The 24250-nt window shown below is 37.6% G+C and overlaps 2 protein-coding genes across 2 annotated transcripts in view; both read left to right on the forward strand.

Annotated features, from left to right (window-relative positions):
* LOC134663248 (uncharacterized) overlaps nt 1–24250 on the forward strand; it is a 76229-nt gene that overhangs the window by 33617 nt on the left and 18362 nt on the right. The window contains exons 12-14 of the mRNA XM_063519649.1: nt 3631–3803; nt 16509–16627; nt 19985–20138. Of these exons, the coding sequence (XP_063375719.1) occupies nt 3631–3803; nt 16509–16627; nt 19985–20138 (446 nt within the window). The remainder of the gene's footprint in view (nt 1–3630; nt 3804–16508; nt 16628–19984; nt 20139–24250) is intronic.
* Nucleotides 7233–11211, forward strand: LOC134663244 (uncharacterized protein K02A2.6-like). Its single transcript, XM_063519643.1, has 2 exons — nt 7233–9315; nt 9355–11211. The coding sequence occupies exons 1-2, from the start codon at nt 7322–7324 to the stop codon at nt 11141–11143; spliced, it is 3783 nt and encodes a 1260-aa protein (XP_063375713.1). The 5' UTR covers nt 7233–7321; the 3' UTR covers nt 11144–11211.

The raw sequence follows: 24250 nt of genomic DNA on the forward strand, positions 1-24250 counted from the left end.
ACAATTTGTGTTGTGTATAGGGTTTGCAAGATCCGTCAGTTTTTCGGATCCGGATATTTCGGATATTAAAATTTGACGGATACGGATATCCGGATAATTCGGATAATACGGATCTGTATAAAGAAAGGTGACGAAAGAAAAGGATTGGGTAAAAAAGGCTATTTTCATGGATAGTACGATTTATTTGAAATTAACGTGCTGAAATCGGTGTAGAAAAGCATGACAAAAATTAAACATTTATTTGCAAATTAACAATTAAATAATAACAATCAGTCTTTATAGAAAAATTCTTTACAATGCTACATAAACACTAAAATTAACTTAGGTACATTTTACAAGCTTAGCTAAAGATTGACTAGGTTGTCTAGGTTGATAATAATCAGATTTAAAGTTTTTAAAATCAATATTATACTTAGTTATACAAACAAAAAATTTTTGGATCCGGATCTTAGATTTGACGGATATCCGGATATTTCGGATATCCGGATATCCGGATCTCAATCCCTAGTTGTGTACAATAAAGTGATTACTATATATGTACTACTACCTACTACAAAAATGTTTTTCATCAACTTTTCTATGGGTCTATTTTATAGTTTAGATGCGGTAATTACAAGTAAAATCTACCTACAGCAATAAATGTGCTAATACGGAAATAAAGCCGCAGATGCCTAGGTTCTTTTAGGTACTAGAAGGGGTTCACGTGCTCGCACCACGATTCCACTACAGTAAAATTTCCTATGCTCCTGTCGTGTAGGACTTATTACTAAGTACTTAAAATAATAATAAAAACTTTAACATACTATTTCTTCCCTTCTCAAAGTGAACGTTATCGTAGCCAAGAACTTCCTTCAGAGTTTATGGCTTATATAAGCCATAAAAGGGTCTGGAAGGGGCCTACGGACATACCTGCAGATATAACATTACTTTAAGCTTCGAAAATGTTAGAGCAAAAGCAGATATAATAAGTAATAAAACAGAAGTAGGTTTTAGGTAATTAAATCTATTTTTCTGTTAGCCTTTCGTAAAATAAATCTAGATTCTATAATGGTTACGTCAACAGCCAGTTCACTGGAAAATAGGCCGATCTCGATAGATCTTCACCATCTACCTAGTGTTGTCCCGGCATTTTGTCACGGCTCACTTGGGAAGCCTTGGGTGACCTTGGGTCCGCTTGGCAAGAACGGGCCGAGAGAATTATACTATTCATTTATTTATTTATTTCTTTCATACGCTAATTCCTTCATCGCGATATTTTAACAAAGGTATTCTGCTCCTACTGTTATTGCAGCTAGCTGTTGATGTCAATGTCAATTTTATGAGCTGTGTAAAATGTTGGCAAACACATCACATTTGATAGTTTCTCGCGCCCTGCCCGATGTAGGTTCCCATGGCAATATTGTTTTCGCCACCTTGTCGCCTACAATCTTGGCTCGTTCGTTGAGTGGGTCGCCGCCGCCAAGAAACTCGCTTGCGACAGTTGCGACCCTAATCCTAAAAATGGATTTCATTTAATATAAGATCAGATATCTACCTGTTCGGTTGTAGTAGAATTCATTTCATATCGAAGAAATGGAACAGATTTTTGAAAGATAGGTTTAGGTATAAAGGCTGATTTCGTTTTAGATTAAGTTTAAAAGAATATCGACTAGCAAGAAGTGATATACATACTTAATTGTCACAGAAACCAATTAGAATCAACATTTTTGATCAAAAAATATAGCTTACTAAATACCCACTCAAATATTTGAAAACATTTCCTGTCTATCAGTGTAGCCTGTTTACCATTACATGTGCAATGTAACTTTATCTTATCTTATACCTTTAATCGAGCAACTCTTGTTTATTTATTTATTTATATATATATTTCGGTGATCCCGGAAACTGGGGGCCGATTTTTGAGTTTCTACCGCTCGATTTCGTCACTCAGAAATCGGTGAAAACGGTGAAATGCTAATTTTTGAAAAACGCGCGACAGAAATTGGGAATGTAGTGGTATTGACACTCGTTTTCAATTCTATTAGTAGAATTTAAATGCCTAGTAGTGGAGACATTATTGAACGAAATACACGAAATTGAGCGGTCGAAATTCAAAAACTGGCCCCCTGCTCTAACGATCGATGAAATTTGCTATATGGGGATTTTCGGGGGCAATAAATCGATCTAGCTAGGTGTTATCTCTGGAAAAACGCGCATTTTTGAGTTTTTACATGTTTTCCGAGCAAAGCTCGGTCTCCCAGATATTGAATATAACGCTCGTTCAATCCAGAACAAATTAATGAATCAAAATTACTTATTTTAATTTTTACTCTACTACGTAAGACATGCGAATTCTAAACCGAAATCTTGACTTCAAATCCCTGCCCGTATCAATGTGCTTTTCCGAACTTATGTACGAAGTATTACCTATTCGATATTAGTCAGTTGATTTTTGGTGAAGGAAAGCATCGTTAGGAAACACATCTCCTGAAAAAAATTAAAAGTTCATGTGAAGTCCTATGCCTGTTTTGGACTAGCGTAGGGACTGTAGCTTTTAGTCGCCCACAAATGAAACTTGCAAAGACCAATGAAATTTCGCTTTGTTAAATTACCTATATACTCAAAATAAAGTTTAGAAATACAATGGAATATAGAGCCTTTATATTATGCATTTGCCTCAGGGCGGCTAACGATAGCCCAGAACTACTGTTAAATACCTACAAGAGAGGAGGCTTGTGCTTGAGTGGGACCTTGGTATTGACTATCACAAAAGTAAGGTACGAGTAACTAGTTCATATACGTGTATGTTGAAACTGTATGTAAATTTATAACTATACCCCTTTATACAGAGTGGTTAGTATAACGAGGTCGTTAATTATGTATATCGACGTTATAGTATAATTGAAAGCGAGCATCTACCGTGGTTCTGTTTGAACTCCGGTTAGACCGCATTAGGGTGGGCTCCGAGCAAGCGTAAAAGCATCAGGGCTTGAAAACAACTTCAAACACAACGAGTAGAGAGATGGATTTCCTCTACTTATGTAACCGACGCTTGCCACGTGTCTATGCAAATAAAAAGTCCTTGTATTTTACGATTCTTGGGTGTAAATACTCGTAGATCCGGATTCTGATGAATTTCGTGCGTAGGCGACTGATTCGCTACCTTATACCTGTATCTAAACGAGCAATCCTTGTATATACCTACCTATGTACATATTATATATTTATAAGTATATTTCGGGGATCTCGGAAACGGTTCTAACGATTTCCATGAAATTTGCTATTTTCCTTGTCGGAAAATCGATCTAGCTAGGTCTTATCTCTGGGAAAACGCGCATATTTGAGTTTTTATATGTTTTCCGAGCAAAGCTGGGTCTCCCAGATATTTTTTACAAAGTAGGTAGATCATTTCTTGAAATGTTCCACTTTCTTTTTGTAGTCTGTGCGGAAAAAGAAGAGTCGTTGAATGTAAGGGAACCAATACATTCTATGACTCTTCTCTTTCCGCACAGACTCTATCTAAGAAAGTTGGAAATAATCGAATTTCAACGTCGGTACACGATAAGCTTTGCTTACTGTGTAGTATTGTGTGGTTTGCTGTCCAACATCGTCAATGTGTTTCCCTAATACCCGATGTGTTCCACTGTGCAGGGTACACCGCACGCTGCCATCGCCGGCGGTGTACCAGGTGACGCGGCAAGGGCACGTGCACTGCGACGTGTCTGAAGGCATGCTGCTCGACATCACCCCGCTGGACGAGAACGGCGCCAAACTTATCACGCTCTACGATAAAGATCTCACCGAGGGCGTCAACTTACTGATAGGTCCGTAACAGACGTAGCTGACGTAACACTGTATTCATTTAATATTCGGCTATTTGTTCATGTAAGTAATGTGCCAGTAAGTATAAGAAGTTTAAAATAGGACCCTTATTGCCGTATTCGAACTTCAAGATATTCACAAGACAAGACACGTACTAGATCCATTCTAGATACGTTATAGTTTAGATTTCAACTAGTTCTCTTTTGCAGCGCAATTCGGGCAACCAATGTCACTTTTACGTTACAGTTATTAGATGTGAATTGGATCTCTAAGCCATATCTTGTGGAAATCGTTCAAGAGTATCTCCAGAATCGCGCAAAGTCAAATTTGACAGGTTAGATCTTAACCATATCGTTATCGTATCTTGGTGATGTCTAAAAGATATCTAACCGATGTCTATTTCAAAATCCGAATCGGGCCCTACGTATGTTTACGTTTTCTTGCTATATTGCTTGCTTTCATACTCGTAAACATGGCAGCGGCAGTTATTCAGTGTGTTAAACGTCGAGTTTCGAGATTTAGTGCATGTCATTTTTAGCTTAAAGTCGAATGAGTTCTAAATGGGCAGCGCGCACGTAACAAACTTTAGGTATTTATAGCATAAAAACCAACAACAACCCCTAAAGAACCAGAAAAGTTTAAATAAATCAACAAAGTTCCCAGGGAAAAGGAAGTTTCCCAGGGAAAAGGAAGGAAATGATAACTCAAGTTTGTAACAAAAGTTGGGTCTATCTAAATAAAAAATGATTTTCGGGATCGATTGCTTCCGTGAGCGTGAAGTAATAATAACTTACCTTCATCCCGACAACTGTCCACGTCAACAGCTATAAACAACGAGCCGAACAGTGAAAACTGAAGGGTTGTGAGTGGTGGGGAGTTTCAGCCCTTACGAGTCCGCGCACGTACACGTGGACGTCATTAGTTAAGGCGCTTAGCCAAGTCAAATCGGCTATTTCGGTTTATTTCTGCCTGAAGTGATACCGTCGGATACGTGGCATGACAAAGTAAGCAGGTAGATTCTTTGTTACTGGCACCACACCTGACAAGATTACAGAACTGAAGAGCTTTTTTTATTTGTTGTATCACTTTTAAAATTTCTTTGTTGTCTGAACTTTATCCTTTGTAAAAGCGCAGCTCCTGTTTTCGAATAAGGCACTTTAACTATGACGTAACTTGAAGCTTGCGGAAAGTTAGTAGCGCAGCGCTTGCCGTTTTGTGCCGTAGCAAATTGTTATCGCTACGGTATAACGCAAGTTTAGTGAAGGCTGCATTTTCGCTGAGTAAATTCCTTTTGTGGTTTAATAACTAGAAACTCTTACACAATCAACTATTATTACGTAGTCCCTTTATTCTATAACCTGCTTAGTCGCGTTAATATACAATGAAAATGCTAGCTTTTCACAACAGGGGTAGTAAATACGTGTATGGCGGGCGGAAACGAGGCACCAAGGGGAAAACGATGACGCTTTTATGCCTCGGGAACAATAGGTATGCGAGGAATCCCGCCGCATGCATGCGACGCGTCGTGCATCGCTGACACAGTTAATGTTGCCGCCTGGGACCCACTTGTATCCCTCTGCCGTCTTATCTCGCACGCGTAAATGTTGTATTGTATTGTATTGTATTTATTTATTTGCGTTAAGTACATGTACATGCAAATACAGTTTTATAGGTACAAGGTAGGTATATACAATTATTTACAATATTTACATTAATTATTATCCATTACAATTTCAATTATGTTTATAATTTAATTGGCACAAAATTGGAAAAACATTGAAAATACATTAAAATTAAAATCGGTATAAAATAAATTTAAAACTACACATACACACATAAAGCTTACAAATTACAGTCCAAACTATATAATAATTACAACTACAATTACTTAATAATTAATTTAACAATAAAACCCCCACTCATAAAAAGAACCCCCATTACAGTCATAATATCTTAAATCTAGCTAAAAATATAAATGAAGGTATAAAATAATGTCGGATGTTGTATAAATGTCAAGTTATGATGTAAAAATAAATAAAAAAGTCTACGAAGTTACAAATACAGTTCCTAAAATAATTTTAATCAAGTGCGTTGGCAAAATATTCGTCAATTGTGTATGTAGTGTATGTACAAGTTTAGACGGAGAAGTACTGGTCTCAAACATCATGTCATACACACATCACAGAGGTCCTATACCTGTCTCGGGCATGCATAGCGCGCGTAACGATATTGAGTCTGTGGTGACAGCTCGGGTGGAGCGACTCTCGGAAGCGGGAAGTTAACTTAAGAGTGGGCGCGGCTGTGTATGTTAGCGAGCCAGGATGTAAGGAACACTCAATAGCACATAATACAATGGCGACGAGTCGAAAAACCGTGAGTAATAATCAAATTTAGGCAAAACAAAGTGTTTTTCGCATATACACTCAGGCGCCGCGCCGAAGCAACCATTAAAAAGGAGGAAGGATAGGTGAATAGATATATTGGACGTTAATTGTGGAGAGATCTGTCCCAAAATACATTAATTTAGTTCATTTCGACATCCTAAAGAATGATGGCATTGATGTACAAGGTTCAAATTTTACTTTCGAATAAGATGAAGTCAAATATTTTTATCAATCTGTCACTAGTGTCACTTTATTACTTTAGTAGTAAATACAGTTCTACCAACTGCTGTGCCGTATTAATTTAAATTGTTGTTATGTTGGCAAACTCTAATTTAACTACACACGCCGTACATCTGTACGAAAACAGTATTGCCAACCGTAGTTTAGGCGCGAGAACAGAGCGTATTGTATCTATGGCTAATGTAAAAGGAAAAAAAAAAACTGAAAGATTGCTAACAAACTGTTTACGCCTAAGCTTTTCAGGTGCAAGATCTAAGAAAATATTTGTTATTACTACAAAATATAAGCGGAAGATTGCAGCGATTATAGTACGAAATAACACAAACATATTAACAGTCAGGTAAGTTTTCAAATTATAAGAAAATAATACAATCTTGTGATATGGACATTGACTGAAAGATTAGATCTCGTTTTGAGAAAATTATGACTTTGTCGGATAAGTCGTGACAGGATTGTCTTTGCGGGGACTCTGCCTTGATCACGCAGCGGCATTGTTTGTGAAATGGACCTAGAAATTGTCGGTTAAGTCGTGGTACGGATTGTCTTTGCGGGGACTCTGCCTTGATCACGCGGCGACATGTTTGTGAATGGATCTGAACATTGTCGGCCGAGTCGTGGTACGGATTGTCTTTGCGGGGACTCTGCCTTGATCACGCGGCGACATGGAGTGTAAAATAGACTACTGGTTAAGTCGTGACAAGATTGTCCTCAAGGGGATTCTGCTATGTTCACGCTCTGGTATTGTCAGATTTGTGATTAGACCTCTGGTAGTAAATTAATAATTATGAGTGGAAATATTGTTTAGGGCTTTATATTTGGGATCAACAAATATGTAGGCTCTGAAGACAGAGTCGTGTAACAGGACTAATTAGATCATTTGTTTTTAGGCGATTGCGATGGCACGATATGGGGCCATGGCGCTGACGCTGGACAAGTTTGAATGTGGAGGTGAACCGACTTCCTTGGGAATCCGATGGGAACGTTGGAAGAGGGCACTCCGAATATATATAGATGCAGCTGGCATAGAAAAAAGTGAAAAGAAGAGAGCCAGTCTTCTTCATTTTGGGGGACAAGAATTGCAGGAGATTTTCTACAATATCCCAGATCCAGATATAGAAGATGGAGGACCTAGAAGAGATGTCTTTGAAATTGCATTATCGAAGCTAGACTCTTACTTCTCACCGAAACAAAGTAAAGTGTATGAACGACATTTATTCAGACAATTGAAACAAGAAATTAACGAAAAATTTGAGAAATTTTTAGTACGACTAAGACAGCAGGCAGTCAAGTGCCAATTCCATAATGAGGACGAGAACATAATAGACCAAATTATTGAAAAGGGTTCCTCCAGCGAATTGAGAAAGAAGATTTTACGCGCAGGAGACGACATGACTTTAGAAAAGATAATCATGGAGGCGAATTCTTTGGAAGCCGTTAACAGGCAACTGGAAGATTTTGAAGACAAAGCGGCAAGCAAGGAAGGAGTAAATAGAATAAGTACAAAGCAAAATAATAACAATGTGAAGAAATTTAAAGAACCATGTCAACGATGCGGAAGCCGTTCTCATGTAAAATGCCCGGCAATTGATAAAGAATGTTTTAGATGTAAACGTATAGGCCATTTCCAGCAAATGTGCCGTAAAAGAAAAAATCCTGACGATAGGAGTTTCAACACTAAGAAATTCAAAAGTAATAAAGAATCTCAGGACATTAACCAAATGACTTCACAAGTAACAGAAGAAATACAATATGTCTTCAATATTGACAGTGATGATACTATTGAATGTGAAGTTGGAGGAGTCAAAATAAATATGTTGATTGATTCTGGCTCCAGAAGAAATTTGATAACTGAAGAAACCTGGGTAGAAATGAAAAGTAGTAAAGTCCTGATTTATGACCAAAACAATGATATGGATAAGATATTTGTACCTTATGGGAGTACAACTCCACTACCCTTACAAGGCACATTTAAAGCAAAAATAAGAGCTGGAAATCAAACTCAAGAGGCTACTTTCTATGTTATTACTAAGGGCACAAGAGACCTTTTAGGCAGGGATACAGCAAAACAGTTGGGTGTCCTTAAATTAGGCTTACAAATCAACCAAGTCCAAGAAGAAACATTTCCTAAAATAAAAAATGTTGTGATACATATACCCATAGATGATACAGTCCCACCTGTATCACAGCCACTCAGAAGGATTCCTATACCATTGGAAAAGAAAGTTGAAGAAAAGTTAGAAGAACTAATGAAGAGAGATATAATAGAAGAGGTCTCAGGCTCATCTAAATGGGTATCTCCAATCGTACCAATTTTAAAGGAAAATGGAGACCTTCGATTATGCGTAGACATGAGAAGGGCAAATGCTGCCATAATGAGAGAAAATCATCCCTTGCCTACAATGGATAAGTTACTACCCCAAGTACGCGACGCCAAGTACTTTAGCAAGTTGGACATCAGAGATGCTTTTCACCAATTAGAACTACACCCAGATTCCAGACATATAACAACATTCATTACCGGCCAAGGCATGTACAGGTACAAACGTTTGATGTTCGGAATTACCTGCGCCCCGGAGATTTTTCAAAAAACAATAGAGAAACTGTTACTTGGCTGTGAAGGGGTCATAAATTTTATGGATGACATATTGGTTTATGGAAGAGACAAAGAAGAGCATGACGCAAGACTCCAGCAAGTTATATCCGTGTTAAATGATAACAATGTAGTATTAAAACAAGAAAAATGTATAATCGGAGTCACTAAAGTACACTTTTTAGGACATGAACTATCAGCGGAGGGTGTAAGGCCGTTGCAAAAGTATTTATCGGCGATTCAGCAGTTCAGGGCACCTAAAACTGTTGCTGAATTACAGAGCTTCATGGGTTTGGTGAACTACGTTGGCAGGTGGATACCCAACCTGTCAACTGTGACAGAGCCTATGAAAGTACTTCTGCGGAACAGGCCTGGAAAAAATATGAGCCTACAAAATGACTGGGGATGTAAACAAGAAACTGCCTTTGAAACACTGAAACAAGCAATTAGCAAGATACCTACATTAGGCTACTACGATGTCACAAAAAAGACCATTGTGATTGCTGATGCGAGTCCTGTGGGTCTCGGTGCAGTTTTGGTACAAATTAACAACAATGAACCCCGAATTATTGCCTTCGGAAGTAGAACTCTGACTGACTGTGAAAGGAGATACTGCCAGACTGAGAAGGAAGCACTTGCTTTGGTATGGGCAATAGAACATTTCCATATATTTTTATACGGTAAACAATTCGACCTGATAACAGACCACAAGCCATTAGAAGTAATTTTCGGACCTAAGTCAAAACCCTGTGCAAGAATAGAAAGATGGATTCTGCGGCTACAATCATACAAATTTAAAGTCATATACCGACCAGGAAAAAACAATATTGCGGACCCATTGTCTAGACTCAATGACAATAATCTATCTAGCGGTGAGCCAATAGAGCACCATATACAGCAGATAGTAGAGTACATAAGACCTAAGGCTGTTTTGCTAAAAGAAGTGGCAGACCACTCGGAGAAAGATCCGGAAATACAAAAAGTCAAAGCGGGACTGTACCACAACAACTGGGACGAAGAGGTGAAAATATACAAACTATTTCAAACAGAGTTATGTTTTTATGAAGAAGTTCTCTTGAGAGGTACACGTATAGTTATTCCAAAAGATCTTCGAAAGAAAATCCTGGAGGCTGCTCATGAAGGTCATCCAGGAATAGTCGCAATGAAAGCCCGGTTGAGAGCGAAAGTATGGTGGCCTAGGTATGATAAAGAGGCCGAGAAGCTAGTTAAATCTTGTGCCGGATGTACATTGGTATCGGCTCCAAACCCACCTAATCCCTTAAAGCGCCGTGAACTGCCAGATGAAGCGTGGAAAGATGTGGCTATAGATTTGCTTGGCCCGTTACCCAGCGGCGATCATATTCTGGTGATAGTCGACTATTTCAGCAGATACAAAGAAGTCAAAATATGTCGAAAGATAGACAGCTCAGAAATGATAAAGAATCTCACTGAAATTTTCAGTCGTCTTGGAGACCCAGCGACCATCACAGCGGACAATGGACGCCAATTTATATCAGAAGAGTTTAAAACTTTCTGTACAGAAAGAGGGATCATATTACACTCGACTATCCCATATTGGCCACAAATGAATGGAGAAGTCGAGCGCCAGAATAGAGATATTCTAAAGAGACTGCGAATCAGTCAGATAGAGAAAACAGATTGGAAATTAGCCTTGTTGGAATATCTAAGAATGTACAATAGCACACCACATTCTGTCACAGGAAAAACACCCTCAGAATTATTTTTCAGGCGACAATTTAGAGACAAAATTCCCATGATCAGTGACTTGGGTCAAAAAGGAGATATAGATTGGAAAGATAAAGATATTGACATAGAGGTGAGGGATAAAGACAAAGAATTGAAAGAGAAAGGAAAGGAGTATACCGATGAAAAAAGAAAAGCTAAGGAATGTGAATTGGTGCAAGGAGACAAAGTAATAATGAAAAATATGACAAAGGACAATAAACTAAGCACACCATTTGGACCAACAGCTCTGACTGTAGAAAAGGTGACCGGAGGGGACGTAGAGGTCGTCAACGAAGAAACGGGCCAAAGGTATCGTAGGAACGTGGTCCATCTCAAAAGAGTAGATGGAGAGTGGCAGATTAACCTGGTTATAGATTATTGAATTGCTTTCTTGATTTTTTATATGTAACAGTAGTTTTATTCGCATATTTTAATACAGTCTTGATAGTACAGTTGGTTTCATTTTTATTATCTTGAAAGAGGTTTCTGAATTCATAAGGAAGGAGGGATGTAGTGTATGTACAAGTTTAGACGGAGAAGTACTGGTCTCAAACATCATGTCATACACACATCACAGAGGTCCTATACCTGTCTCGGGCATGCATAGCGCGCGTAACGATATTGAGTCTGTGGTGACAGCTCGGGTGGAGCGACTCTCGGAAGCGGGAAGTTAACTTAAGAGTGGGCGCGGCTGTGTATGTTAGCGAGCCAGGATGTAAGGAACACTCAATAGCACATAATACAGTGTAGAATGGTCTATTTATGAAATAATCTCTTACCTTTATGTCAAATGTTCTTAGGTCACTACATTGTTTTATGTCGGTACTTAATTTATTAAAAATTTTAATTCCGATATTGTTAAGGCTGTTATTAAAATGGATAAAGTTAGATTTAATTTGAACAATTTTTGATTTGTTTCTGAGATTAAAATGATGGGTTTCTTCAGCCTTTCTATAATTATTTTGATTGACATACATATAAACGCATATTCGATATAAATACAATGCCGTAATTGTAAATATTTTGTGGTCTATAAACATATTGCGATGAGTGACTGGTATGTGTTTAGATCCCACAATAATTCGTAGTGCCTTTTTTTGCAAGAGTAGTATAGAGTTTATATTCGTTCCGTTACCCCATACTTCTATACAATATCTGATAATACTCTCGAAGTAGGAAAAGTAAACAGTTTTAAGTATAGTTACATCGGCTACTTTCGAAAGTGATTTTAAGGAGTAACATGCACTAGCCAGCCTTTTGCATATGGAATCTATCTGGTTGTTCCATCTCAGATAAGGATCGAGTTCTACCCCTAAAAATTTAATACATTCGGCCTTCTGTATTGGTACATCACAGTCGAAGTCGGTACTTTTAGGGCTACGTCGAAATATAGTGTAATAACTTTTCTCATGATTGATTCTAAGGCCATTGACAGTAAACCAATTTTCGATTTCTTCCCAGCATTTTTTGATCATTACTTTGAACTCATGGGTAGTGGTCGCATTCAAAATGATACTGGTATCATCAGCGTATAGATAAGGTGTTCCATAGGTAAGAGATTGGGGTAAATCGTTTATGAAAATTAGAAATAATAATGGACCTAGTACAGAGCCCTGAGGGACCCCGTATTTTACTACAGCTTCTTCAGAACGAGCTACGCTATCAGAATCTACATACGATATTTCTACATATTGAGTGCGGTTAGTTAAATATGACTCAAAGAGATTCAGAGCAGAGCCACGAACTCCGTAATATTCTAGTTTGTCGAGAAGTATCCTGTGATCGACACAGTCGAATGCTTTTGTCAGATCACAGAATACTCCGCCACACTTATAACCTTTATTTAGATTAAACATTACTTCCGTTACTAAATTGATTACAGCATTTGAAGTATTTTTTCCTTTCCTAAAGCCATATTGCTGTGTAGTTAACATGTTGTGTTTTGTCAAGTGTTTTTCTAATCTCTCAGCTAAGCATTTCTCTAGTATTTTTGAGACGACACATAACAGGGATATTGGTCTATAATTATTTAGTTCAGAGCGACTTCCTTTTTTGTGTATGGTTATTACTTTAGCTTTTTTTAACAGGTCAGGAAAAATACCTTTTTCTATACAACTATTAAATATTATGGACAATGGGGAACACAATAAGTGAATATTATCTTTTAAGAATCTAGTATTTAAATTATCTGGTCCAGTAGAGTTACTATTTTTAAGATTTTTTACTGTTCGGATGATTTCCGACTCGGTTATCGGGCTCAAAAATATTGAACTACTGTTAGTTACTTTTAGCTTGTGCATAGCTTTTATATGTTCCTTATTTTTTGTTTTGCACGATGACATCCCTACATTTAAAAAGTAATTGTTAAACGCATTTGCTATTGCTTTTTTATCGCTAGTAAAGCCGTTATCTAGTCTTAGAGTTATTTTAGGTTGAGTCTTTACACATTTGCCTGTAGTTTCCTTAACTAGATTCCATACAGTTTTGGCCTTATTTTTTGCGTTACTGATTGTACGATACATGTTCATTTTCTTGGCATGGGTAAGGACGGTTTTGAATGTATTTTTATATTGTTTATAGTACTTCAGGAAGGATTCATCAGCAGTGTGGCGCGCTAAACTATGCAGCTTACGTTTTGTTTGACTAGATTTTCTTATGCCTTTGGTTATCCACTTATTAGGTTTTTTTCGCGATTGTACTTTTTTTAAAGGAAAATATTTTTCGATCAGTGGCAATAGTATGTCATAAAATTGGTTTATTTTATTATTACAATCTTTATTAGCAAAAGCTGTGCGCCAGTCGATAAGTTCGAGATCATGCTGAAATTTACTTGTGGCATTTTTAGAAAATATGCGTTTTTGTGTAAATTTACATGGTTCAGCTTTTCGATTGAGTGACGCAGGCAACTCTAGCATTTGGGCATCATGATCAGAGAAGCTACATGGTATAACATAAGCTGTTGCGTACTCACTAAAGTCTGTCATTATATTGTCTATTACAGTTGATGTACTTGCAGTTACTCGGGTATAATCAGATATTGTAGGTTTAATATTATGTTCTAAGAGGGTCTGTAGAAACATTTTAGTATTATTATCGGTTTTAGATGCAAGATTGATATTAAAGTCTCCGCCTATTATGATGTTAGGAAACTTAAGTTTGCTTAACATGTTATTTAACTGGTTGAGAAAAAGATTGAAATTAGAATTTGGGGATCGATAGATTACAACACAATAAAAACCTGTGCCGTTCAGCTCTAAACAAATTGCACATACTTCAAATACTTTTTCTATGTAGTATTCAGAAACATCAATCTCTTTATAATTATTTGAACAGTCATTTCTTATAAATACTATTGTTCCTCCACCTTTAGTTATAGTTCTAGAAGTATGACTTGAAACTGAATAACCTGGCATGTTGATGTTTGCGTGTTCGGATGGTTCAAGCCATGTTTCCGTAAGCATAATCACTTTTGGTTTCAATTTTATTTCGCATTCTATAAAAGCTTCCATGCTAAGCAATTTATTTCTGAGTCTATTTATGTTTAAATGCATAATGCCAAGATTTTCAGCCTCAAATTTACTATCCATAATATCTTTGTTTATAAAAAATTGTCACTATTGTAAAATTTTTCGTTAATTTCTTTTAAACATACATTTATGGCAGATGCAATTTTAAATTTACCCTTAATTCGTAAGTTATAGCCGTTCTTTGCATAATCCTCCACATTAAGGTTCTCATCTATATTTTTAATTGTAACGTTGTTGTACTTCGTCAAAGTTTGGGTAAACCCAGCATTAACCTTATTTGCAAATAAATTAAACCCTTTGCTGTTATAATTGATGCTCACTGGTATAGTGCATACAACAATATTACAATGGGGGAGCCTCTTAACTGCTTCCTCTACCAATAAAACCGTTTCTGCTGGAGTGTAAACGTTGTAGTCACTTCCACCGCACATTATGACTACGCAATCTTTGTTACTGAAGTGTTCCGTCTTTTCCATAACATTCAGGAGGACGCGGTCAGTTGTACCGTTGTTGATAATGTCCGCAGTGAAATCGTAGTCCCCCCGGCGTATACGAGACAGCATTGAGGTCACTTCAGTTCCATGGAGGTCTGATAGAAGGAGAAGATTTGGTTTTGGCCTTGGCTGTTCTTTAGTCTTATGTTCCACGTTACTTGCAGACTTGTCGCGTAGATCTTCATGGGTTGACGTGTTCGGATGCTGTGTAGCAACTCTAGGGGTCGTATAGATTGTACTGGGGGCCTGTTCTATAAGCTCTTTTAACGCGTCTGTATTCTTTTTAAGGCATTCTACGGATTGCCTGATAGTGCTTAACGATATATCCTTACTTTTTAGTTCCTTATATTGTTTATTTAAGGCCGTATATTTTTTTATAACGTTCCGTAGTTTTTTAGTCAGTACTTTGATTTTTTGTCTAAATTCGTTAGTTTTTTCTTCAAGATCTTTAATTTTATCTAAATTGTATGGTGTCATCGAGGAAGGCTCGTTAATTTTAATCATATTACATAAGGTCGTATTTTCATTTTCTAGTTCTTCTATTCTCATGGCCAGAGAGAGATTCTCTTTTTCTTTCTTTGCAATTTTTTGCTTTAGTGGGGTTAATATTTGCATTTCATCAGTCTCGAGTGACCCCACACCTGGGCAAGAGCTATTTATTGGGTCGTTTGGTATTAATTTTGATTCAAGGCTGTTGTATTGTCGTTCTTTATCTGCTAGTAGCTGTTTTAATAACTTATTTTCATTATGCACATCAGAGTACTGTTGTAATTCTTGTTTTAACGTACGTATTACTTTATCACTTTCGCTTATTTTATTTAAGCATAATTGGTGGTCATGTGAACCCTCTTCGTCACTGCTCATAACCTGTGCTAATTCAGCGTTTTTCCTGGGCCTCAGCAGCGTTTTTCTGAGAGATTCCTTCTTTTTGTCCATATTCTTTGTTGCCATTTTTATCGATATAATATTCAGTTAGTCAAGGCTTTAAATATTAAAAAAAAATTTTTTGCGTAATTATTTCTTACAATATATACGCATGTGCTGCTCATTAGTTTATCTGTGGTTCTAGCGAGTTTTCGTTATCTGAAGTATCTGAACGCACCTTTTGTATGGCAACACAAGCTTATGATGTTGGCAGCAGTATAGCAATGTCAAAGCTGTCAATGTCACAGTTCATCCAATCATATGTTATTGAGCATGCAAGGTCCCGTTATTTTTAACCAGTTCTTTGTGTTTTTGAATGTTTTTAAAAGTCAAACGGTTAAAATAATGTATCTTACCGTACTTCTTTTTAGTCCTGTAGTGTTGTTAAGTGTCCAAAAGTAGTGCACTTTTAGCCGCAGCACTCTATTCGGCACTTATGTTTACATTGCACGAGTATACGTAAGTTAAATTGTCGTAGTTTATTTTAAAACACGACGAGCTCTCTCTTTTGTTGTTTATCTGGCCAGAGTTACGACGTTTAACGCTAAATTGTTAATACACGAATTATTTCCTCATATATAAGCTTTTAAATTATTACAATCTCCGTGCCAAAAACTTGAATCAAACTTTTAATAAAATAGTGAGGTTGTTTTTCACATTCCAAGAGCGCTCACTACAAAATAAAGAATGCTCCACTAGACTGAAGAGCCGCAAAGCCGCGCTCTCGAGCGGTCGGTCCTCCAGCGATATAAGTTACTTTAAAGAGGCGCCGTGAGGCTGCAATAAACATTTATGCTTACAGTTGTTTCCGAGAACTGGGGGTCACAGTGCGTCCGCCTCAAAGTTACTGTCAAGTCGGATAACTGTGGAGAATCTCAAGACTGCTCCGGGAAGGGCGTGTGCTACACCAACGTATCTATGGTAAGTTAATTAAACTGTATTCTAGTTTGCTGCATCGTGCCGCGGAACATAGTGCTTGGGAATTTAGTTTCGTTCAGGAAGATAGTATTAAAACGAGATGTGTATAAAATAGTTTTGATATGCTATTACTGGTGATATGGCTAAACTCTTCAGTGGCAAAAAAGGTTATTCGGTACCCAGGTATCGCAGTAAACTGAAGTTACAAACACATTATAAAGGTACTAATTATTTAAACGTTTTTCTAATAGCGAACGTAAAAACATGACATTAATTACCTAATAATTCTTAATTGCTTACCTGAAGGAATTTTTATCCTCTATATTTCTGGTTTATTTCAAATCCGTAATTAATAAAAACGAATTGGCTTTTATTTGTGTGCTAAATTTCAATTAGTTTTGGAAATGTGGTTTTGGAGAAAAATACCGAAACGTGAGAAATTTTGTCGCTTTATAAGTTTTATAACTTTTTGTCTGTTCTGTTGTCCCTTTTATTCCTCCACTTACTTCCATTTACCTAGGTAACCGCATACCTAGATAAATAAGTAAGCTTATTGCTCACTCCATGCAAAAATTAATAGGTATAACCCATTTATAATAAGTTTTAACGAGGTTTTAATTTTAACCGAGCTTTGTTAAAACATATTTGTAATAAGATTTACGTCTAAGCTTAATAAGTAAGTTCTATGCGAGTTCTAACTTATTAATAATAAGTTTACCATAACATTATTTTATCTTATTATTAAGTAAGAAATCTCATGAATGGGGCACTCTACGCTTACTTATTTATCTATGGTAACATGTACGATTGTAGCTTCTTGGAAGATAAAACACGATTCCCAAGCACCCGTATTTTAGACGCACTGTACAAGTTTATGATGCAATTCCGAATTTAGAATATACATCCGTGCATTTTGAGTCGGAGCACGAACGATATTACCTATGCATTTTGGATGGAATGCAATGCATTATAAAACTTTCTATTAAATATATCATACAAAGCGAAGTCGCATATAAGTATGCTAATAGCATAGATACTACATCTATAGATAGAGGTGGTACAACATCTATCATAAAAAGTCACTAGCAAATAACTTTTCTTTATAGCACTAGTCATCATCATCATATCAGCTCTTTATCGCCCACTGCTCAGCATCAGCCTCTTCTAGTACCTACCTGCGCCACTTGTCCCGGTCCTGAGCTAATCATTAGTCAACACTATTCTATTACTTTTCGACATAATGATGGCAGCTACACTTACTTCATAATACCTTAGCAGACAACTAAGAATGTAGGTACATGTATGTACATTGTATGCGACCATTGAATAATAAGGACTTTTAGCACGCTACAGGACAAAGGTCATGAGTGCCTACTCGTGCCTTGTCATTTGCATTCAGTTGCATACTAAACCAACGTTTGACGTAACATTTAACAGCCAGTCTAGTCGGAACCTAATGCCAATAGTGACCCTGCGTACGAAGCTGGTGATCCTGGGTTCGAATCGCGGTAAGGGCATTTATTTGTGTGTTTATAAATTAAATTAAAATAAAATAAATTAAATATCATTCATTATCAGGCAACTAAGGCCTATAGATATAGATACATACCTTACAAACTAACATACATACAGTAATCAAAATCTTACAAGCTAAAAATTATTAAATCAAAACATAGTATATGTTATGTACTAAAGCGTTCTTAGCGCCACTTGCACCAACCCACTAATCCGGGGTTAACCGGTTAAACCAACCCAGTGTCAAATTGTTCTGGTAACCATGGTAACTTCAGGTTTAACCGGTTAACCCCGGGTTAGTTAATGGTGCAACTGGCCCTTAGTGTAAGATTGTCTGGTGATTATATTAATTGTTTATACGGGCCATTTTATTTACACACAAGTTTCAGTGTACCTACACTAAATTTATATTTTTAATTTGAGTATTGTGAAAAGAAAATATATCTAATATATTAAAGTGTTTATAACTTGACTTTGTAATAAACACTTTAATCGACCTTTAGACGAATTAGAGCCCCAACTAAAGTATTCTTTTCAAATCTAACTAAAATCATATACAAACGCCATTTCGTTTTTCGAACCCCTACATATTTTGAAGATTCGTAGACCTAAGTACTCGCTACGAATTTAAACTTAACAGTTTAATATCTCAACGGTACAGTCTTATAATAACCAGCTGTATTCGGCCGTAAGTGTAGATACTTGCAGATAGAAGTTCCGACCGCGACGTTCGTAAGTCGTGACCGCAGAAACTCGGAAATGACTGAACTAATTGCTAACTACTCGTTCGACCCCTGGCATCTGTGACTCGTCGTTAGTGGTAATAGAAGTCCGGAGCGTTATTAATACGCTACTTAGTAAGCAGAATAGGAATGTTCATACCATATACCTATGTATAATCATTTTCATCAGTAACATCAGTTTCATAAGTATTAACTTATCAATATCTAGATACTTCCAAGTCTAAATTGTCACGTGTTTCTGATATTGTCTAGCAGAATATATCCGTACCTACTTCCTTAATGCGATATGCCACAGTCGCCATAGATAAAAGTTTTCTCGAGTATACGCTGGCCAAAGAGGGCCCTAAATCGTAGAGCTTTATGCGCGGTTTGTAACGGTTTTCCCTTGGAATTTGAATAAGAAAGAGCCTATTATGCGATATGCATTTGGCGTATCAAAATAACATCGAAAACTAATTCGTTTTACGTGTTTTGAGCGCGAACACATGTAAGTGCCAGCAATGTCGTAGTTGGTACCCAGATATGTTTCCCCCGTTAATTAGACCGCTCATATGTTTTTATGAAAAAAATTAAAAATTCGTTAAAATTCGCATTAACTTTGGAGTAACTTGGTTTGATCAAAAAAACTTTTAACTTATTGTTTTATCATGCTTGGTTTATTTTCCGCGAGACCAATCATTAGTATCATTACGTATTAATTCATTACCTTAGAACTTAATGTCCTTATTCGATTTATGGATTTTTTTGGTCATCCCCATTAGTGAACGGATCGTAACGTTTATTGGCACTTACATGGCAGTACCTACCTACTGTAATTTACACAGTATGGAACCCTTCAAGAGGCGTAACGAAAATGTGTCGTGATTTGCGCTATTTTCGCAATTAAACTGTAAATGTATTAAGTCTATTCTATTTTAGTGAAAACTTAAATAATAAAAACCAAGTTTTTAAATGTTAGGTAGCTTCCATAAAATGGAGCGAATACGATATGTGTAGTATTGTGCAGTCGGTCGAAAAAGGCTTTCATGCGTTTGACCTCTACCGGCGTGTGACGCGTCGTTAGTGATAATAGAAGCCGACAGCGTTATTGATGTGCTTGTAGGAAGGCTACGAGTGCCAGTGCTGCGCCGGCCAGCTGGGTCCGCACTGCGAGGAGCGCGACGTCTGCAATCCATCACCCTGCTTGAATAATGGCATATGTGTCGACCTCACGCAGCCTCTCAACGGGGCGAACTACCACTGCCTTTGTCCCTACGGTAAGGAATATGAGGAATATTATGCAAATTGTGATGATACCTATCTCGTTAGCGCGTGAGATGGAACATAATACCTACTAATTACTAGTTGAATCCCTGATGGCAACCTGCTATTTTGTTTCGTCGAAGGTAGGCAGGCCTTTGTTATAATAAACTCATTGGCTTTACGTACAGATGAATACATCAAATTATATTAAAAACATTCGATTTATTTCGGTGACCTTTACATAGCTTGTCCTCGTCATAAAAAATAAATTCGAAATGACCGGATTTACACGCCTTTGTAATGATATACAGATGTTGCGTGAACCCATGACGTCACAGCGTGAAACTGAAAATATCTAACATACTGAGGCCGTGTTTCCTTCATGAATTATTGCCTGGATTTTACCATTTTCCTCGAGCCATTTATTTTTCGGACAACTTCATTCTAATTTATTTCGGAGGTAACAGTTAATGTTTTATGTTTAGGCTCAGGATAAAGAATACCAGTTGAAATAATTTATTCCTTTCATATTCAGTGGTGCTATGGCGTAATTTTATTCATTGTATTAAATTCGACTGAGGAATATTTTTTGTTACTCAGTCAATTAAGCATCGTTGTGACGCAATCTGCTGCCCTGAATACGGAGCATGTTATTACGTAATCATTCAGCCAATTGGATTGAATAAGTTATTTGGATAAAATATTCATATTGGCTAGCTGAATATTGCTGGACCTGATAAATATGGGCTGCGTTTATAATTATTTACGTAGTTGGGATGGATGAGTAAAGTTTGTCAGGAGCTAAGCTTTTAGCTTTGTTAGTACGGTGGTGCGCTCTTAATACACATTTTCCGTACCATGATGCCACACATATATCTTGTTTACACGACGCTTTTACTCAACTAGGCAGCTTGAAGGAAGATTTATTTAGAGTTGTATAGCGGTTTTGGGCTATCATTATTTATTTTTCAATCTGACAAAGAACTTCATAATATTATCCCGTACGTTCTAATATACTGATAAATTGATAATACAAATAAATTAACTTACCTACCTAAATATACTGGAGTGTTAATCTGTTCAGTGCACATGCAAGGAACACGTGACAGGCGCCCGCGACCCAGTTTAGTTTGGCGATGCGGCCGTCCGCGCTACTCCGCACAAATCAGTGTACTTTTCGGATTCTTAACGATCGGGTGCATTCAAAACAAATAACTATTTTATTAACATTTATTATTTTTTTATTTTATTTAACATTTATTTATTTGTAGCGAAAGCAACAATAATAAAACATGTACAGCAACGTGAGTTTGGAGAGGAATTAGATCACTTGCGCAAGCACAAATGCGTACAAAAACAAAGTAAGTTAAAACAGTTAAACCCGTTTTTAGATGAAGAACAAATTTTAAGGGTTAAAGGACGTCTAGATCAAGCCTTGATGAGCGAAGAGATGAAACACCCAAAAATTATCCCTAGAGAGTCTCGCCTGGCAACTCTACTTATAGACCAGGCACATAAGCTAACCTTGCACGGCGGAGCTACGCTGACGTTGAGCTCCCTGCGCCAGGAATACTGGATAACAGGAGGATATAACACGGTGAAAAGAGAGCTACTCAAATGCGTAACGTGCCGGAAACAAGAGGGAAAGAAACAAGTCCAACTCATGGGAGATTTACCCGCAGCCAGGTGCAACCCCGCCAAACCCTTTTATCATACGGGGGTGGATTATACGGGAGCAGTAGACATAAAGGCCAGCAAAGGGCGAGGAGCAAGAACATTAAAAGGCTACATAGCCATTTTTATATGTATGGTGACGAAGGCTGTACATCTAGAATTGGTAACCGACTTAACAAGTTCAGCGTTTTTGGCGGCCCTCCGGAGAATGGCAGCTAGAAGAGGAGCTCCGGCTCACATGTACAGCGACAATGGAAAAAACTTTGTTGGTGGAAACAGGAAACTGCAAGAGGGATATCAACATTTACAGCACATAACTGATAGCAACTTTTTAGCCGAAATTACCGGAATGAACATTGAATGGCACTTTAACGCACCTTCATGGCCAAGCGCGGGTGGCATCTGGGAGAGAGCTGTACGAAGCCTCAAGCATCATTTAAAACGTGTAGTAGGAGAACAAAAATTAACATTCGAAGAGTACTCAACAATTTTGACATTAATAGAAGGTTGCCATAACTCTCGGCCATTGTGCGCCCTTAACGACGACATCGACAACCTCGACTTCTTAACGCCAAACCACTTCCTGTCGCCGGGAAGGCCCGGGGTAACAGTAATAGACACAGCAGAAGACGCACGCACCAGATGGCATCTGAGCCAAAAAATATTTCAAGACATTTTTAAAAGGTGGAAAACAGAATATTTAACACAACTGACAGCGAGAACAAAATGGCAAGAACCCCAACAAAACATTGAGATCGGAAACATGGTTGTAATCCACGAAGACAACCTTCCACCCGGAAAATGGGCTATGGGACGAGTGATCGACGTACATCCCGGCAAGGACGGTCATGTTAGAGTGGTGACCCTAAAAACAAAAAGCGGCGAGTTAAAAAGGCCAATAACAAAATTATCCCTTCTCCCTATCGACAAACAAACGCCAGAGAGCACTGAAACTTCAGAACCAAAAAACAAGAAGAAACAACGCACCTCAACAAACAAACAACGACCTTATGTCCTATCACTACTTATGATGTTTCTTTATATCCTGACCATAGCTACACACGGAACGTGCATGCAAACAACTCAGTTAACAAAAAATCAAGCGCTTTACTTTGACAAAGTTGCCGACATGCAGATAATCAGAGATGAGTGGAAGATAATAGCCTACTACAACCTAGACCCTTACTGGGAAGGCGCAGTAGCGTTCACGAAATATTACCAACATTTAGATAACATTTGCAAACAAATAAAACCTATGTCGCATTGTGAAATCATCATGTTACAGTTACGTCACGGTTTCGAGGAGCTTGAATATAACAACAAAGTTTTGCTGAAACAACCAATACACACTCGAGCCCGAAGGAGACGCGGCTTCGTAAACGGAGTCGGGAATATCGCAAACACTCTGTTCGGCGTATTAGACAGTCGATTCGCGGAACAGTATGAACGAGACATTGCGTTAGTACGAGAGAATCAAAGACATCTGGCCCAGTTATGGAAAAATCAAACCTCTGTCGTGGAAGCAGAGTACAATTTACTTCAAAGAACAGAAAACACCATACAAAAACAACATAAGATTATAAACCAGCACTTAACACGTCTAGAAATGAATTCATTTGCAATAACAAAACAAATCAATGAACTTGATGTTACAGCAGAATTCACCTTAATAGCAATGGCCGCGACTAACATACTGACCCATTTAAAAGGTATTCAAATGTCACTACTGGATACAATTACAGATATCCACAATGGACACATCAACGTTAACTTGATAAGCCCGCAACAACTCCAAAACGAATTAAGTATCATATCGGGACAATTGGATAAAGAACTTACACTACCTATCGATAACATTCAGCTTGACTTAACAAATATTTACCATTTATTACGGATCAAATGTGTCATGACAAAACGATACATTCTTTTGGAAATACGTGTACCATTAATAAGCAGAGATAACTACGATTTATATAACCTTCAAGCCATACCTCGACAAGTAGGCAAAAACATGCTAGTAGTGATACCTATCGAAAGCCATATTGCAATGAACCTTCAAAAGGACTCCTACTTACCTATCACAACAAACGAGTTAGAACGTTGTATATCACGTGACTCAACAACATATTTATGTCAATTGACCAGCCCTGTCTATAAAATGAAGAGCGACCTTGACTTTTGTGTAAGAGAAGTCAACACCGTAGATCGGTGCAAAACCAATATTATTACATGCCAAAACAAATGGATAAGCTTGTCCAGTGTAAACCAATACCTATCCTTTTGCTGCGACAAGTGTAACCTACGAAATTTGTGCAAAGATCAAGTTACAGCGCATCAGCTGACTGGCGCAAACATTATCAACATTCCCGAAGGCTGCATCATAAAAATGGAGAATTTGACTGTTTACACCCACAAAAAGAAGGAGAGCACACTCCACATAACCCCTGACGTC

Source organism: Cydia amplana, chromosome 4 (genome assembly GCF_948474715.1).
Source record: "Cydia amplana chromosome 4, ilCydAmpl1.1, whole genome shotgun sequence".
In the NCBI taxonomy this organism is placed as follows: domain Eukaryota; kingdom Metazoa; phylum Arthropoda; class Insecta; order Lepidoptera; family Tortricidae; genus Cydia; species Cydia amplana.

Coding starts and splice junctions, on each gene's coding strand:
- LOC134663244 (XM_063519643.1), top strand. CDS start 7,322: ATGGCACGATATGGGGCCATGGCGCTGACGCTGGACAAGTTTGAATGT. Junction 9,316..9,354: donor AGCTTCATGGGTTTGGTGAA/CTACGTTGGCAG, acceptor GTCAACTGTGAC/AGAGCCTATGAAAGTACTTC.